Source organism: Seriola aureovittata, chromosome 14 (genome assembly GCF_021018895.1).
Source record: "Seriola aureovittata isolate HTS-2021-v1 ecotype China chromosome 14, ASM2101889v1, whole genome shotgun sequence".
NCBI classification, from domain to species: Eukaryota; Metazoa; Chordata; class Actinopteri; order Carangiformes; family Carangidae; genus Seriola; species Seriola aureovittata.
Window position 1 is genome coordinate 16,557,396 of NC_079377.1, and position 12,981 is coordinate 16,570,376.

Here is a 12,981-nt window from a genome sequence, read left to right on the forward strand (position 1 = left end):
CTGTTTTCCTATCACATAAAGAATACGTCACATTGATTTTGGGGAAAGGAAGTTAACCGGTACACTCTGTCACAGTCAGCTGCATCAGTTTGTCTTTTAGTCAGTCAAGTAAGATATTCAGATTTATAGTTTGTAGTGGTTTTTGCCACTTGTCTTCCTGAGAGGCCACAGCATCATAACTCAGACAGAGCCACAAACTCACTTAGAGGAGACATATATTCTTCATATGGATTTACAATCTAAATCTATGATTCTGGTGCTAAGAACACCATCAGTTTAAATGTAATTATTGGGGACCAGCTGATTTTCTTCAGTGTCAGAACGAAGCTAGTTCTGTTCGAGTGTGTGAAGGGGCGTAAACTGTACAGAGGGTGCAGACGCACACACACATAGGAGCACACACTGAAGGCCTGCCGGCTTCTGTACGGTGATAGGATAATGGAGGTGATGACCTCATGGGGTGAAAGGACCTGTTGCCTGGTAACAGTGTGGATAACAGCGAAAGAGAGGGGTAGTCATATCATCAGCATTGTGTATCGATGAGTGCGTGTGTGTGTGTGTTATCGACCAGTGTTGCCAGGTAAGGGAGATGATGATAGTTGTTTAAAGTAGTGAGCGGCTCAGTCCAGTTCAAGAGTATCGATCCCACTCAGGTGTGTGTGTGTGTGTGTGTGCGCCCCTGATTTAGCCTATCACACAGGCAAAACACTACACAGTCCTCGCCTGTATAAACACTTTCTGCTGTGGGATGCGTTTTCTACATTTTACTGATTCTTCTGCAGCTCACTGTGTGTGCCAGACATAAATAATTAACTCCCTCACTCCTCCGTCTCTCTGTCTCTCTGCAGGTATTCGGCCCCAGATTATGAATGGGCCTATGCACCCGCGCCCTCTGGTGGCGCTGCTGGATGGGCGCGACTGCACCGTGGAGATGCCCATCCTCAAAGACCTGGCCACTGTGGCTTTCTGTGATGCCCAGTCCACACAGGAGATACATGAAAAGGTAAAAAACTCATCTGTGAGTTGTTTAGAAAATGTAGCAGCTACAATTCTCACGGGCAGAAAATAACAAGGTTTCATTAGCCCCATTTTATTTTATATGTCACTTGCACTAGCACAAACCTGTAGCACTGACCTTTTAGCCTCATGAAAGATGGTTGCTATCCTGGAATGGCTCTCAAAACCTGGTCCAAGATGTTGAGCGCTTGTCATGACGGCTCCTTATTTATACTCTCATTTTAGCAGCTTTTGTTTATGTTCTTTATTAATTTTAATTACTGCTGTCGATTTGTTGTGAGGTTTATATTTACTTTAGTTGCTTCAAGCAATCTAGAGTGGCCAATAAATAGGAAAAAAATGGATCAGCAACAAACAACTTCACAGTCTGGACAATATAATTGAATTAGTTATTATTTTTCCTAACATTTCTACAGACATACTGTTGTCATTTCTGTCTCGATACGTTTGAAAATAAATCGAGCTTGGATTTATTCATGACCTCACAAATCTACACTCACAGTTTATTTACAAGCTTGTCTCCGGTGCTTTTAGCAGTTACATAGTAATTATTATTTACATAGGCTAGCACATTTCAAAAACAAATCACACAGTGCTTTTTAAGAGACATAAAATCAACAAACTGCACAGATCGAGTAAAGTAAAATAAGAAATAAAAGATACTAAAATTAAATAAACTATAAATGCAGTAAAAGCACAGAGACACAGAATTAGAAATAAAACAACACTAACAATTTAAGAAAATTGTTGCCATCTGAATTACATGCAACACATTCAGTGCTAACTCTGTCTCAAAATTAGTTTTTGTAACATACAGTATATGTTCGGAAAATGGTTTGACCAAATAATATACTCTGAAGCAACACCATCAAACTGTGCTGCTTGTTATAACACTATTAATAGTGGCGGTATCTGCAGCTACTCATAAGCAGAAGCAGGCACACACTGTGATACATATGAACTTTGAATGGGATTCTTGAATAATTTGCCTTCAGCTGAGCACAGAAGAATCATCCCTTTCCTCTCTCCGTGTCCCCTCCTCTGCAATGTTTTAATAATATTTCAGCCCACTGGCTTGTTCCACTCTCCCAGTTCAGCCATAATGGTTTCATCACTGACTCTAATCCCACTGGGTGCTGAAGTGCTGCTTTGTTAAATAAGGAGGAGGAGGAGGCTGGTAATAGAAATGCAGTATAATTGTTCTGAGCCAGAGTGGGTGAAACATTTGTCTTATTTTACTGTCTAAGCACTGGAGCAATTTTACAATCCAAGCTGGAGGATTTGTGTCTTTACACTCAAAAAGAGAATAGGGAGAGTTTCCATTGATGTTAAATCAATGTACTAAATTATCAAAACCTTCAGTGTTTCTCATTTGCCATGAAAAATTAGTCAGTTTTATTTTAATGGCAACCTAATGATTTTAATTTAGAGGTTAAATGGAAGAAATGCTAAATAAATACTTCATTTTTTGTCTTTTTCTTCACATTAGTATCTTCTTCGCTCCCCTAGTTCTCACACACACACACACACACACACACACACACACACACACACACACACACACGCACACACGCACACAAACAAGCAATCTCTGTCCAGTAAGATGTTCTCATAGTGAATACATTATACACACAGAGGACCCATCTGGGAGTATACTTGTTGGCAGCGTTCCCATGACTATAACTGCACAGCAGAGGGTACAGATGGGGGGCACACACACACACACACACACACACATAGACTAATAACCTCAGTGCTAGTCTCAGTAGTGAAGTACTGTTCACACACAACTATATAAACAAACTCACACAGCAAGTGAGAAAACAACAGGACGCTGCTGTCTTTTTGCAGGTGCTGCCTGATAGCGAGCAGATGCATCGATTAAGGAATCTGTCACTTCAGGAATCTGTGGAAACTGTAGCCAGTGCTAAGCTCAGGAAATTTTGTGGCTCCTGTTGAGTACACGTTCAAAAAAATTTATTGGAAAGCACTTATGGTCTGTTAGCTATTATAATACAGTGCTGTCCTTGGAAAGCCAAAAAAAGGGCCTTTAGAGTTGCAGAAAGATACAAAGTGGTGTTTTTTTCAAATGTTTTTGATATCACTGTATCTGTAATCACAGCTGAAGTGAAAAAGCGCTGCTGTTTTAGTGCAAAGTTAAACTGAACACTTGACCACATCTGAGGATGTAAGTTAGAAAATTGCATGTATCTTGCTCATGCACAAAACACTACATCAGTCAGGACAAATTAACGTTTGAAGAGAGACAGAGCACATCAGTACTCAAGAATACAAGAATAACAATGTTTTGACTTGATTCATTTGGGTATTTTTAGTCCTTTGTTTGACCTTGTAGTGATCAGGGACCTTGCGAATATTTATTATGCGACTTAACCATACTGAGACACTGTGTTTTGAATACTCTTAAATTTATAAGTAATAGAAAATATTCATGTATAAAATTATGCTTCTGTACTTAGTGCATCATCCTGCATTGTTGTCCTCACACATCCATCCAGTGTAGGCTCCCCAAATTGGCTGTGATCACCAAAACCTTTGCTCTAAAGCCCATTAGACTATGGTCATATAAGAGGTTCAAAATACACAGATGAAGGGACAGTGCCAACAAAGGTTATATTTTAATAAAAAATTATCAAATAATTTATTGAATTAGTTGGTCTTAGTTTCAAAATTGGAGCATAACCTTATATGACAAGATTGATACCATTTATTTGTCTGCATGCAAATAATGAAGCTAGAGCCAGACTGTGATTATCTTAATTTAGCATTAAACGAACACAGGGAAACAGCTATCCTGGCTCACTTTAAAGCTAAAAGAAAATAAGCTACCAGCATCTCTAAAGCTCAGTAATTAGCATGTTGTAGCGTAATGTTTTCAAGACTGAAAGCAGGGAGGGGAGCCAGGCTCACTCCTAAGCTCAAAAATACGCCTGCCAAAATCTATAAAGCTCACTATTTTATAGTTATAGTAATATATATATATATATGCTACGTAACTACCTCTTAGACCACAAGTGAATCTCCATATTCAAGTGTTTCTTAAAAGCTTTGTAAATGTGTCATTAGTGTACAACTTGTGTTAAGTGTTGCCATTGTGAATGGATGTATGTGCTTTCTTTGCAATATTCATGATTCCTTGCTGTAGGTAATAGTCCTAAACAAAACACTGTGCAGTAGCACTGTGGCACATCAGCTCAAACTGCAGATGAGCTCTTCAACTAATTAGCACCATACAAAACCCATTTGCTAATTTTTTCCACTTCATGTAAACTTGCTCTCAGCTTAAATTCCTGTTGCTTAAGAGTCCACTGTGATTCTGTGTCATTTTCCAGTATCGTCTCCAGCCAAGCCTGCTACTGGCCTGCTTCGCTCAAGTAATAAGATTAATGCATGAGGGCAGCTTTAACCTTGAATTTAGCATCCAGCTCCCACCATGGCTAGCTCCAATAAAAATGCAGTATGAAAATTCATGGCTATGCTAATCCGGCTCGGTTAGGTTAATTCAGTTAGCGGGTTGTGAATTTAAACCTGTTATTTAACAGCCATGGCTCGCAGCAGCTACTTGCTTATGCTCTCTGGGTTCCTCAGCAGCTGTCAGTTTACTTTATGGGGCTGCCTGCATCCACTCTAAGCTTGTTTGCATACAGTCTGAATGAATGGATTGTGACAAAAACCAGCTTTGGCAAGCACTCATAATAAACACACAGACAACCACTCATATTTTACAGCGCACATAAACAATCCATTTGCATTTAGATGAAGAATAGCAGACATAAACTTAGGTCCAGGAAAATGGGAGGTGGTGAAAGCACTCTTATTCATGTTAGTCGCAACAAGTTGCTCATACATACTGTTATGGGAAAATCATCTGAATATCAATGTGGGGATGATAATGATTACGAACAATAATGACATTGTGATCATAATAAACATGCAGATGGAAATGCTCCGTTTCCTTCTATCTCTACCACAGGAAATTATTGTTGAGGAAATGCTGATGCAATATAAGAGCGATGACCATCTCTAATGCCCCTCAGGTGCTGAATGAGGCAGTAGGAGCCATGATGTACCACACCATCACCCTGACCAGAGAGGACCTGGAGAAATTCAAGGCGCTGCGCATCATCATCCGCATCGGCAGCGGCTACGACAACATCGACATCAAGGCTGCCGGGGAGCTCGGTGAGGCTGAGGGACAGACAGAGACAAAAGAGGAGGAAGATAGATATAAAAAAGATATTTAAAAAAAGTGAGGTCGTTCAGAAGAAGACAGTCATTATGTGCTGAGAGTAATGAACAAGGAGGGTCATGTCTGCCCATATGGCTCATTTATTCAGTAGCACATGAGAGGAAATAAAGAATACATCAACAAAAACAGAAATGATGCATTATGGATAAGGATAGTGCACCTTTGGATTGAGGCCAGACCAAACTGAGCTTGCTATATTGACTTAACATAAACAACATATGTAACAAGAATTATTATATACTGTAGACAGAATATGTAATTCTGCTGATTGCATATGCAGAGCAGATGCTCCAACTGATATGAAACTCTCCCCCAGATTCCCATTTGGCCCCTTCGGCATATGTTTGGTATGAGAGCAGGATTTAGCGTGATATCCTAATTATTGTCATTTGTGGTAATACATTTGAGTACGCTAACGTGGATTTTTTTTTGAGAGATGTTCTTTTCATGGCCATAATTAGCTGTTATCCTCTTATCCTTCACAGTTCAGTTACACACTGCATTTTTATTTTCTACAAGGTCATAAAAAAAGAAAGATTCCTGCCAATTATTTTGTGAAATAAAAAACTGCAGATGAATCTCTCCTCAAAACACCTACAGTAATTATAACCACCATTATAACTATCAAATCTGTGAAGCATTTAAGTGACTAGTATATTCAAGTATCTATCATTGCCATTGTCTTTTCCAGGCATTGCGGTGTGTAATATTCCCTCAGCGGCTGTAGAAGAAACAGCAGACTCAACACTTTGTCACATCCTCAACCTGTATCGACGAAACACCTGGCTGTACCAGGCCCTCCGGGAGGGCACGCGGGTCCAGAGCGTGGAGCAGATCCGGGAGGTGGCGTCGGGGGCAGCCAGGATCCGAGGAGAGACGCTTGGTCTCATCGGCTTTGGTGAGCCTTCTCCTTCGGGGTTTTACTGCAAGAGGTGACGCCGTGTTACTGAAACTCCAGCAGGTCATCCGTGATGTTCGTATGACAACATATGTGGGAGTGTTTGTGCTTGAGGCAGATGTTCAGAATGAATGTCCAAACCTGCCCATTGTTTTGTTTGTACTCAGAGGCAAGTGGGCGAGTGGGCAGTCATTGTCAAGCAGTGGATTGTTCTTTTTTCTGTTGGTTGACATTAACTGTATGTGGTTAGTAACTTTATGACTACTACGATGTCCAGGAGGATCTTACTCAGAAACTTGAAAAAGGCTCAGTCTCTTTTAGATATTAAAATGTATCTTATTCAACCAGCTTCTACCAGCTTGTCAGTTTACTTAACCCATCTGTTGGTACTGGAAGCCATGAATGTTTGTCCCAGATTCTGTGCCAGTAGATGCTGAGATGTTTCACAGAATAAGTGAAAACTTTGTCCTGCTGGTGGGAGTTGAGGAATAGTCAGGGCTTTCCTCTGGAGACCATGAATAACTTGAACCAGCACTAAATGATCAATTAATAATCAGATTTGTTGTGATTAATTTTCTGTCAAACAACTACTAGGTTAAACAGTTCATCCTTTCAGCGCTGGTATTCATACACACATTGATTCTGCTCAAGTACAGTAGGCTAATGAGCATAAAAACTAAGCTACTAAAATCTGAATCATCTCCTGCTTCCTTTCCATCTCATGCCCCCCTCAGGTCGCTCAGGCCAGGCGGTGGCGATGCGGGCCAAGGCGTTTGGATTCAACGTGATCTTCTACGACCCCTACCTCCAGGACGGCTTGGAGCGCTCGCTGGGCGTTCAGCGAGTCTACACGCTCCAGGACCTGCTCTACCAGAGCGACTGCGTCTCCCTGCACTGCAACCTGAACGAACACAACCACCACCTCATCAACGACTTCACCATCAAACAGGTCAGTGGGCCTTAAGCGCTGAGGAAGCTCCAAAAAATGAATTATATATGTCTGTAATATGAGCCTCAGGGGATGGGAAATAAAGGAAACCGATTTTACTGTCTCACAATAAACACATGACACGGTCTGAGAAGCTGACAGAGCCTGCAACTTATCACAAACTGAGAAGCCTCGATTCGTTGGAGGCTCTTTTTCATTACCCTCCAAAGCAGGCTGCGCACTCTCTTTACTAAGCTAATGATTCTCTGAGGTTGGTAGAACAGCTTTAACCCAGCAAACTGGCAGCTGACTTGGCCGGCCACTGGCATTCTTTGGCTGCCAGCGCTCCTTTGTTAGCAACTTCCAATTATAGGCTGTTTAAACAATCTTTTAATGAGTGGCAAGACACTCAGAATAAGCACATGCAAAGAAAGACAGTTCTTTAGAGAATTTCTATGGATAGAATAAGAGTGATGTACATATTTGGGGGGCTGGTGGTGGGACATCTTTTCCCATCCGATTATTGTCTATAATGTGGTGGGCTGTAATCTGTTCTTCTTCACATTATATGTTCCTTTATAACTCTCAGTCGGTGTGACCCAAACATTGCCAAAGTGTTTGTGCGTGTGTGTAGTGGGTGTTGGAGCAGTCAGTGTGTTCTTATGCTTGCTCATCGCTGAATGAATGAGCCAAACATAGTGAGTAAATAATATGAATTGTATCATTTTTGTTTTAGTACAAAAAGTTAAATAATCATTTGGACCCAAACAGAACACAGTAATCTGACATTCTTATATTATAAACCTTTAAACATTAAGCGGTAAACACATTGACATTTCCCCTGCAATACAATCCAACATACTGTATTTTGATAAGCTTGTGCACATTCTGAGCAGCACACCACACCTATTGTGAGCTGCCAACAAAGCAGTCAGTGACAAACCAAAGAATGCCACTGACCAGCCAAGTCACAGTTGCCAGCTGAGTGGGCTGCCAGTTCAGGCATGCAAGTTAACTAGCCTTGGTGAATCAGCAGCTAAGCTAACCACGGCATGTACTTTAACCCTCAAAATGTCATAATGGCTTATGCTTTGGAGAGCAGCTTTTTTTTTTTTTGTCTCCAAATGGGAAGTGAGTCCCCATAATGAGTCTGTGTGAACAGATTTGATGAATACAAGAAACACTGACTGCACATCCTCCTCTCCTGATCACTGCTGCCACCTGGAGGACATGTAATGAAGTGCGGGTTGTGTTTTTATAACTGAATCAAATACACAGCTGCTGAAATTGACTGTTGCTTGAAAGACTTTGTTCACTACTTGTGTTATTGGCTTCAGTCTTCTATATTCATCTGCATCATCACTTACATGCTAGTTTCTTTAAGAGCCCAAATAAGAGCTTTCGTGAAGATGAAGGGATTAGTGTCATTTAAATGTCTTATTTAAAAAGCCTTGTGTTATCTTGTCGTTCTTTATTTAAAAAGCATTTTTTTCCCCTTGTGTTGGGTTTTTAAAAGAAATCTTCCCACGCAACCAGCGACAGCACCTCTGGGTGCACAATCCCAAAGCAGGGTGATATGTTCATTGCAGAAATTATTATTGAGAGAATAAAAATGTATTTGTGTGTGTGTGTGTGTGTGTGTGTGTGTGTGTGTGTGTGTGTGTGTGTGTGTGTGTGTGTGTGCGTGTGTGTAGATGCGTCAAGGTGCTTTCCTGGTCAATTCGGCACGGGGAGGTCTAGTGGATGAGAAAGCTTTGGCCCAGGCCTTGAAAGAAGGCAGGATACGGGGAGCCGCCCTGGACGTCCATGAGTCAGAGCCTTTCAGGTGTTTATGATCACACCCTCCGCTTCATTCATTGATTCAGTTAACTGTTTCAACACCATCTGACTAAAAGATATGAAGAAAATAGCTGCCAATACAGCCTAATAAGTGATGGGAACATTTAGAGGGAAGCATCTGTTTTCTTCCTCGGGCATCTCCTAATCACTTTGTTTGTCGTTTCCTTCTTTCATTTGCTGTTGCACAGTTTTTCACAAGGTCCTCTGAAAGATGCCCCCAACTTGATCTGCACACCCCACACCGCCTGGTACAGCGAGCAGGCGTCACTGGAGATGAGAGAGGCCGCTGCCACGGAAATACGCAGAGCCATCACTGGTATGGAGACATCTTTGAATGCACGCATTCCCGCACTCATTGATTTTTGGTTTCTCAGCTCACCGATCTTTAATCTTGGCCCCGACACAGGCCGTATCCCAGACAGCCTCCGAAACTGCGTCAACAAAGAGTTCTTTGTCACCACGGCACCCTGGGGAGTGATGGAGCAGCAGCAACCTCAAGTTCACCCTGAGATCAACGGTGCTGCATACAGGTAGGAGGCGGATTTATGTGAACCGAGCAGGCAACTCACATCACACAGAGATCACCTGTGTCATCTCGACACCTCCAGTAAATGAGGCTTAACACATGGGGGAGGGGTAGTCTAGATGTTCATATGTATGTTTGTCACAATTCTGACTTTCTTTTCCTGAATATTAGGATGGGTCGTAGTTTTTGTGGCGTATTTATACACAGAACTTGGCCCAAATGAATTTCTCCCTTGGTTTCTCAGTCTCTATATTGTCTCAACCAGACTGAACTGCTTCTCTCACACAGCCGAGTGAACCAAACCATGGTACAGGCCATAGCAACGGGGGGAATGCAGGACAAATTATATACCTAATTCTCAACCAGGTAAATGAATACTACCACTGCTGGCCCACAGGCCAGGGCAAATGAAAGACATCATTAATAAAAACCAAATCCCATTGAAATCTGTAGTCTTTTTCTGCTTCACACTCATGTCCTGTAACTGTACCCACACTACCCAGCATCTCATCAAGCCCCCCACCACCCCCCTGAAACAGAGCTGAATAAGAGACCTGACTAAGTTCAGCAAAATGTTTGAAGTGTAAGGACGTAAGTTGTGCAATGACTGTATTTTAGATGGGGAAAGGTTGGACGAGGGCCTCACATCATAGTTTATTAAGGAAAATCTTAAACAGTTGTGAAACCCCTGTCAACAAACCTGGGATATTATCAGTTTTTTTATTTGCAGCAAGAGTTTCCCTCCACACTTTCACCTTTTAGCTCCCTGTAATAAAGGATCGGTTCACCCACATTATAAAAGATATTTTTCTCACTTACTGGGGACACTATTTCTGGGAAGATGTGGTTGATTAATTGTATTTTTTCTCAATACCATGAAACAAACAAAAATCCACTTACCTCCTTTTTATTAGGTTGGCAGCAGAGTTCCCAGAGTTAGGTGTCTTAAAGCAAATTAAACCAAAACTATTTATATGACTAAATGCCCTAAATACTGTTGGGGAGAAAGTGAGAAAAAATGTTTTATTTAATCTGGGTGAATGACCCTTTAAAGTCCTCCCCTACACCACATTAGGACCCCTAACATTCTCATTTATTGCCTCCATGCTGCAGTGCTCCTTGCATTTCCTTTAATCTTGTACCATTTCTATATATTTTGTTTCATAGAGGTGACGTTGCTTAGATCTAATCTAATGTTTATTTGTATCCTCAAAAGTGCATCATCATATGTAACCAATTTAAAATACACAATTTTTCAGATTTCAGGTGTTGGTTCTTTATTTCTTAAGCTCAATTTTAACTAGCAGTTACTTTGAATCGCTCTTCAGACAGTCATGATCAGAAGCAACAAATATTAGTTTCAGCTTTATAGTGATGATCATCCACTGAGCAGCAGCAGACGTTTCCATGGATTTGTCATTTTTCAAATGGACAAAGTTACTTTGAGTTCAACAGTTTTCCTATGTTCTTTTTCATGTCTGTTGATCACCTCCTGTCCATCTCCAGATTCCCTCCTGGTGTGGTGGGCGTCGCCCCCGGTGGAATTCCTGGACCTATGGAGGGGTTGGTGCCCGGGGGTGTTCCCATCACCCACACCTTGCCCCCTGGTACCCATCCGTCACAGGCCACTTCCCCCAGCCAACCCTCCAAACATGGCGACCCCATGAGAGAGCACATGACTGAGCCGTAGGACTGCTGCTGCTGCTGCTGTTGCAACTGAGCAGGGGGCTAAAAAACCTCAGCGACCTACCAACTCAACCATCCAACTGTACGCTTGACTTCAGCCATCTGAACCTACCAGCAGACTGCCTGCCGGGCAACGTTTCACACTTTTTCTTTTTTGTATGAAACCACTAAGCCCAAGTGAGGACAGTGGATGTTAACACACACATGAGCTGCCACACTGAGATGGGACTGACCATCAAACTCATGCGCCGAAAAATCCAAAACCTCTCCTCCCCTCATATCTGTTCTTGTCCCTGATTGATTTAAGTGATCCTTTTGTTTTTATCTTTATTTTTGAGCATATTTTAGAGCGATTCCTCCTGACGTCTGGGACACGTTGACACTTCCGCGTGCAGGATGGAAATCTGCCCTCCCTGTTTAAAGTAAAGCTTGAAAGGACAGTGACTTCATCAAGCCTCCTTTTTCCCTCCTTCCTCCACAATTTCACCCATTTCAGCACAAAAACATGTCTTGTGTTATTTTGTTTTTGTTTTTTTTTGTTTTTTTTACTTCTGTTTATCCTATATTCTGTGTTTCTGTTGCAAGTGAATATCTGTTTTTCTGTTCTTCAGTGTGTGAAAATGAATGGATTTACAGTTACACGTATGTTATAGCAGACAAGAAAAGTCAGCTGATGACAACAGCAGCATCTGCTGTCTCCATCAGAAATCTGGACTCTCGCATCTTTGCTCTTTCCTGATCCTGATCGTCGTGGCTGGTGGCCCCTGAATGTAGAGACAAGATGCGGGGCAGCAGATGATGTGTTTTCCAGTTCCAGGAAGGATATTTCGGCTTATGGGGTAAAAAACCAAAAAAAGGAGAAAAAAAAGACTGCCATTCATGGTTAGATATTATACGTTGAGTGTGTCACCTCAGTTAAATAGTGCTGTTGTAACTTTTCCAACTCTGCTGAACTGAGGTACCTACAATATTTGGTTATTGTCATGAACAGTGTTCCAAATATTATCTGTTTGCATCCAAAGGACCTGCAGTACTTTGCAGCACCAGCTAGCCAGGTAGGAAAAACAGTACATTTCTTTCTGACTCAGGAAAAAAATAATTAACCTTCAAATCTGTCCAAATCTGAACGGAAAAGAAAAGAAAAACAAGTCTTGGATTATGGCTTTTCATTTCTCCATTGTGGTATTTTTTTTTATATATCAAATGTATGTTTTTTGATGTTCAAGGTTTTCAGTCCTGTTAGATTTGTATTGCCTTGTTAAATGTTCTTATAATCATAGTCTTATGTGACCGACCCCACCCTCTCCTCCTTATAGTTTCTTCTTTTTTGTTTTTCTGCTCTAATGAAAGCCAGCTGTGGCTCCCGGAGGCACCGTGCCCTCTGTGAACAACAGCAGCCACATCCATCCCTTTAGCTCCATGATAATAGCAAGAGACGGCTGCTAGCAGATTGTTTGGTTTTTAGTGTGAGTATTTGTATTTGTTTCTTGTACAAGGTGAACATATAGTATACAGTGCAGCTGGAAACAATAAATAAAACTTGCTGTTCTGATTGATGATTGGCTCCGTGGAACGTTTGTGGGATTTTGCTCTTGCTGGAAGCTGTTTACAGTTATTTATAATAAACTTTTTTTTTTTCCCATAAAAAAAAGTTGACAATACTTCTGACACTTCTATTATTATTTGTCTTAATTCTATTTGAAAATCATGCTCTAACTTTTGGGATTACAATTTCCATAATGCTTGTGTGTTAGGGATTCCTTGAGTTATGCTGTGATCTACATTAGCCCCAATTTTTGTCAGTTGGGCATCATTAA

The 12,981-nt window shown here is 41.3% G+C and overlaps 1 protein-coding gene across 6 annotated transcripts in view; it reads left to right on the forward strand.

The window, feature by feature from the left end:
* The window catches only part of ctbp2a (C-terminal binding protein 2a), a 64,307-nt gene extending 51,586 nt beyond the window's left edge, over positions 1 to 12,721 (forward strand). For 4 of the 6 annotated variants that reach the window (XM_056395747.1, XM_056395748.1, XM_056395750.1 and 1 more), the window contains 8 exons: positions 849 to 1,003; positions 5,076 to 5,220; positions 5,979 to 6,185; positions 6,920 to 7,134; positions 8,808 to 8,938; positions 9,141 to 9,268; positions 9,359 to 9,482; positions 10,985 to 12,721. In XM_056395747.1, coding sequence (XP_056251722.1) covers positions 849 to 1,003; positions 5,076 to 5,220; positions 5,979 to 6,185; positions 6,920 to 7,134; positions 8,808 to 8,938; positions 9,141 to 9,268; positions 9,359 to 9,482; positions 10,985 to 11,168 — 1,289 coding nt within the window. In that variant the 3' untranslated portion in view covers positions 11,169 to 12,721. Of the gene's footprint in view, positions 1 to 848; positions 1,004 to 5,075; positions 5,221 to 5,978; positions 6,186 to 6,919; positions 7,135 to 8,807; positions 8,939 to 9,140; positions 9,269 to 9,358; positions 9,483 to 9,743; positions 9,845 to 10,984 lie in introns of all 6 variants that reach the window. The other 2 variants (XR_008829581.1, XM_056395751.1) reach the window with 2 other exon arrangements.
* The last annotated feature ends 260 nt before the right edge of the window (positions 12,722 to 12,981 follow it).